This window comes from Bison bison, unplaced genomic scaffold (assembly GCF_000754665.1).
Source record: "Bison bison bison isolate TAMUID 2011002044 unplaced genomic scaffold, Bison_UMD1.0 scf7180017855301, whole genome shotgun sequence".
Taxonomy (NCBI): Eukaryota; Metazoa; Chordata; class Mammalia; order Artiodactyla; family Bovidae; genus Bison; species Bison bison.
The window spans coordinates 7,321-12,172 of record NW_011485874.1 but is presented as its reverse complement, the minus strand read 5'-3'; the positions used below and the strand labels follow the sequence as shown (position 1 = coordinate 12,172).

Below are 4,852 nucleotides of genomic sequence, written 5' to 3'. Positions count from 1 at the left end.
CCTCTGTGGGATTCTGTGGGAACAGGCTGTGCAGGAAAACAGGAGCCTTGTGGGTTCCTAGAGCAGTGTCCTCAAGGACACCTGCAGAGGCGGCCTTTGATTAAGCCAAGGTGGAGTCTCCATGTTTTAAGGTGCTCATGTCACCTCATTCTCCATCCTCCAGGTGCCTGAATCTCCTGTGTCTTGGCCCAGACTCCTGCCTGCGGTTCCTGGCCACAGCCATCATGCCTCGTGGGCAGAAGAGTAAGCACTGTGCTCGTGAGAAACGTCGCCAGGCCCGAGCTGAGACCCAGGGTGTTCATGATCAGGCTACCACATCTGGGGGAGAAGAGACCACCTCCTCCTCCCCTCCTGATTCAGAGAGCGCTCCCTCAAGCTCGTCTGCTGCTGGCACCTCCACGGAGCCTCAGGGAGCCCAAGGCACCACCAGTGCTGCTGCAGGTGCTATACGCAAAAGATCTGGTGTCAGTGGCATAGCATGCTCAAGATCTGCAGTGCCTGGCGCAGCACGCTCAAGATCTGGTGTAGGTGCTGAGGGCCAAGTTCAGGAAGGTGAAAATTCCTCCCAGGCCTCAGCTGCTGCTGCGAGCTCTCACAGAGATCTTCTGACCATGAAGGCAGAGCTATTGGTGCAGTACGTGCTGTTTAAGTATAAGATGAGGGAATTCATTAAGAGGTCCAAAATGCTGCAGAAAATCAATAGAAGGTACAAGGAACAATTCCCTGAGATCCTTAGCAGGGCCTCCAAGCGCATGGAGCTGGTGTTTGGCCTGGTGCTGAAGGAAGTCAGACCCAACAGTCACTGCTATACCCTGGTGAGCCACCTAGATCTCAGCGCCAGTGAGTCTATGAGAGGTGACTGGGGGCTGCCAAAGAATGGTCTTCTGATGCCTCTGCTGGGTGTCATCTACCTGAATGGCAACCACGCCCCTGAGGAGAAGATCTGGAAGTTCCTGAATATGCTGGGCATCTATGATGGAAGAAGTCACTTCATCTTTGGAGAGCCCAGGAAGCTCATCACAGAAGATCTGGTGCGGGAAGAGTACCTGGAGTACCGCCAGGTGCCTGGCAGTGATCCCCCTCGCTATCAGTTCCTGTGTGGTCCTAAAGCGCTCACAGAAACCAGCAAGACGAAAGTCCTGCAGTTTTTGGCCAAGGTCAAGGATTCAGTCCATCCTGCCTTGCAGCCGCAATATGAAGAGGCTTGGAGAGAGGAAGTAGAGAGCACCGGAGCCAGAGGTGCAGCCAGGGCTGGCACTTCTGCCTCAATCAGGCCTGGCACTGCTGCCTCAGCCACTGCTGGCCCTTCTGCTTTGGCCAGGCCTGGCACTGCTGCCTCAACCTCTGCTGGCACTTCTGCCTCAATCAGGCCTGGCACTGCTGCCTCAGCCAGCGCTGGCCCTTCTGCTTCAGCCACTGCAAGCCCCAGGGCCGCATCCAGGCACTCATCTCGCCCCTAGTGTGATCTGAAGCCTGTTGTTCACTTTGTGGCTGGACAAGCCGGTCAACCTGTGTTCCTGATATGCATCAATAACTTGTTGACTTTATTTCCCCCAATTTTCAGTTATTAAAATTTTTCAACAGAAAAGTCATTTAGATTCATGATATAAGTATATGAATAACATGGGTCACACACACTTTGCTGTTTGTCAAATTTAGGAGTAAGAATTTTGTGTTCTCAAATAAATATTGTAAATCCTCACATCACTTTTGTGATCCAGGATGAGAATAACATCACTTTAGGATGAGACTGTCCTTAGAGATGTGAAAGACGCCACGCTAATAGAGGCTCAGAACATTGATACATTGTCAGGGAGATAGCTGAAATTTCTTCAGTTTTTGGATGGCTTTACTCTATGTTTAGTCTCCCTTTTTGTAAATGTAAAAGACACATACTTGCCTCTGCTTATGGTTTATGGTTTTCAAGAATGAGAATATAAATTATAGCAAATGATTTATTCGTGGCTCTTCTTTTACACAAACGTTGACAATCTGCTCTTAAGAAGTCTTCATGCTTCTACTGGTGATGTTTAGTCAAAAAAAGTCCTAGCCTCTGTCCACTCATTATAGTTTCTCAGAGATGCTGTCATTCTATGGAAGAGGCTGAGATACTCTCTACTTCAGGAAGAACAAGAAAGAAGCAGGGTAAAGAGGGGTTGGAGAGAACATATTATTTTGGTTTCATTGCTAAGTGGAATTTTGGCTGATTGGGGAGGTTGGGTCTTTTGTTTTTTCCTCACTTGGAACACTGCATAGTTTCTGACATCTGATAGATTGAAAAAAGAATCCAGCTGATGTAACATCTGAGGTCAAGATAATCATAGTAATAACTGCTGTTGCTCCTAATTTCTCAATAGAACAGGTGACATGACAGAAGCTTTCCATAAATACTTATATTCCACCAATCTGACAAGAAAGGGCTTATCGAACTTACTTCACAGGGGAGAGCCCAAGGCTCATAGAGTTACAGTTTGGTTTTGTGCTGAAATACATAGGGCTGGTAAATGACAGCTGGCAATAGACTCCTGCTCTACACTACTTTACCCACTCCAGTGTTCTTGCCTGGAGAATCCCAGGGACAGGGGAGCCTGGTGGGCTGCCGTCTATGGGGTCGCACAGAGTCAGACACGACTGAAGCGACTTAGCAGTAGCAGCTACACCTCTTTAGCACTCATACTGTTGTTCTCCTCACAACCTGAGACATACCCTTGTCTTTGTTCTTTAACAAGTCCTTTTAACATTTGACATTTCCTTTTCCTTATTTATTTATTATTTATTTATTTATTTGCTGTGCTGGATCTTAGTTGCTGCACGTGTGGTCTAGTTCCCTGACCAGGGATCGAACCTGGGCCCCCTGCATTGGGAGCCTGGAGTCCTAGCCATTGGACCACCAGGAAAGTCCCCACCCTGTATCTTTTATTTCAGTGCTTTTCTCAGTACTCCAAAATTTGTCCTAGGTGATAGAAAAGAATGCCCTCATGCTCAAGCTACTGGATCGAAATGTGTAGCCAGAGCAGTAAGAATACCAGATATACTTAACCAACGATATGTATCCCTTATTCATTACTCATAGATAAGTGAAAGAAACAATATTCAGGGACAGTACAAGCATGTACATTGGCCATGTTAGATAACCTCTGAAGAGCAAGGAGTCTCCATATCATCCTTACAGTCTCTTCCCTGTGGAAAGTAAACCTATCAGAACAGAAATGACATGAGAATCTTCACCTGGCTGATGAGATAGATTGATCTACTTTTTTCTCCTTAAAGGACTGCCACCTGTCCTGGGACTCCCGCCTTGGACTATAGCTTCTCCATCTCCCGTTACTCCTGGGACAGGGACCCATTCTCTGTAGCACTGCAGAGCAAACATAGCTCAGGAGTTTGTAGAGACATGGAATTTCCCCAAAGACCTTTAATCCAAGACACAGAAAGCAAGATGAGGGCCCCAGGTAGGAGGATTGAGGAGAGCAAGACCCAAGAATATGGGGGATGGTGGTCACTGGGATAGCACTCCCTTCTGATCTCAGACACAGAGGAATTCAGAACTGGTGGGCTTAGGCTATTAGCCTTGGTATAGCCTGACTTATTCTTCAGGTTTGTCAAACTCCCTTCACTGTGCTACTTAGGCCTGGTGACATAGTGAGTCCTACTCACTTCCTCCCAGAGGATCACATGGAGGTAAGGAACCTCATCCTGATCAAAGGGATCAGCCAAAGCTCAGCAGAAGGATGATTTCCACGTTGTGCCAGAAGTCAAGGTAAGGACCCTGAATTCTTGAAAAGACCACTAGCCTCAAAACAGTGGGAGCAGAACATATTCCTTCCACTCCTATTAACCTCAGAAGACCATGGCCTGTGGTGGGCCTATGAGGCAAACTCCTCTTCTTCCTCAGGGATCAGGAAACTAGTGGCCTGGGTGGAGAAGCTTTAAGGCAAGTCAGGGAATGTTTCCAGTTGGGGAATATTTCCAGGTTCTTTCCAAGACAGTGAGGACAGCAAAGAATGTGGGAACACAAATACCAGGATGGCCACACAGTATGTTCCCTACTCTCAGCCTAGAAGGCCTCAGGCAGATTTACCAGGCCAAGGGACACTTCAGCTCTGACGGAGGAGTAGCAGGAAAGTTAAGGTTTGGTCTGATGGTGGTGTTCACATGTCAACAGAAGGGGCAGTCTTGAGCTTGGCTGAGAGTCAAATTTGGGACCCTGATTTGGGCCCCTGAGAGGAACCATCTGTCATTCCCATGGAGCTTGCCACAGCTTTCATTCTTGTGAGACTATGGGTAGGGGTGGCTAGATAAGGCCACTCTTACTTCCTCCTCCAGGCTCACAGGGAGGTATCGGTCTTACTATGAGGAGACAGGCCTCAGGTCAAGAAGGAAGGGATTCCCCAGGCCCCACCAGAAGTCAAATTGTGAAGCCCGAGTGGAGACTGAGGGGTCTATTCATCCCTGAATAGAAGGAACAAAGGAGAGTCCTGCCCTCCCCTTTGATGTCAGTTCTAGAAAGCTCAGGGGAAGACTGTCAGGCAAGGCTCTCCCTCACGTATTATACCAGGCCTTCTTCTTATACCAGGCCTTCTTCTTCTTGTTGAATTGCTAAGTCATGTCTGACTCTCTTTTGACTCCATGGACTATAGGCCGCCAGGCTCCTTTGTCCATGGGATATTCCAAGGAAGAATTCTAGGCTGGGTTGCCATTTCCTCCTCCAGGAGATCTTCCTGACCCAGAGACCGAGTCTGCGTCTCCTGCAGCTCCTGTATCTCAGGCAGATCCTTTCCTGCTGAGCCATCAGGGAAGCCCTATATCAGGCCTAAGGGAGGTGAGATCTTCGTTGCAAAGTATAGTCACC

The 4,852-nt window shown here is 48.2% G+C and overlaps 1 protein-coding gene across 1 annotated transcript; it reads left to right on the top strand.

Moving 5' to 3' along the window:
- Positions 1-224: 224 nt before the first annotated feature.
- On the top strand, positions 225-1,460 carry LOC105002064 (melanoma-associated antigen B2-like). The gene is made up of 2 exons (XM_010858523.1): positions 225-1,273; positions 1,370-1,460. Exons 1-2 carry the CDS (start codon positions 225-227, stop codon positions 1,458-1,460), a joined length of 1,140 nt encoding a protein of 379 aa, XP_010856825.1.
- Positions 1,461-4,852: the final 3,392 nt, after the last annotated feature.

What these genes read in the sequence shown, in the direction of transcription:
- LOC105002064 (XM_010858523.1), top strand. Translation starts at nt 225, where the DNA reads ATGCCTCGTGGGCAGAAGAGTAAGCACTGTGCTCGTGAGAAACGTCGC. An exon ending in GGCACTTCTGCCTCAATCAG is followed by an intron (nt 1,274 to 1,369) that starts GCCTGGCACTGC and finishes TGCCTCAATCAG; the next exon opens with GCCTGGCACTGCTGCCTCAG.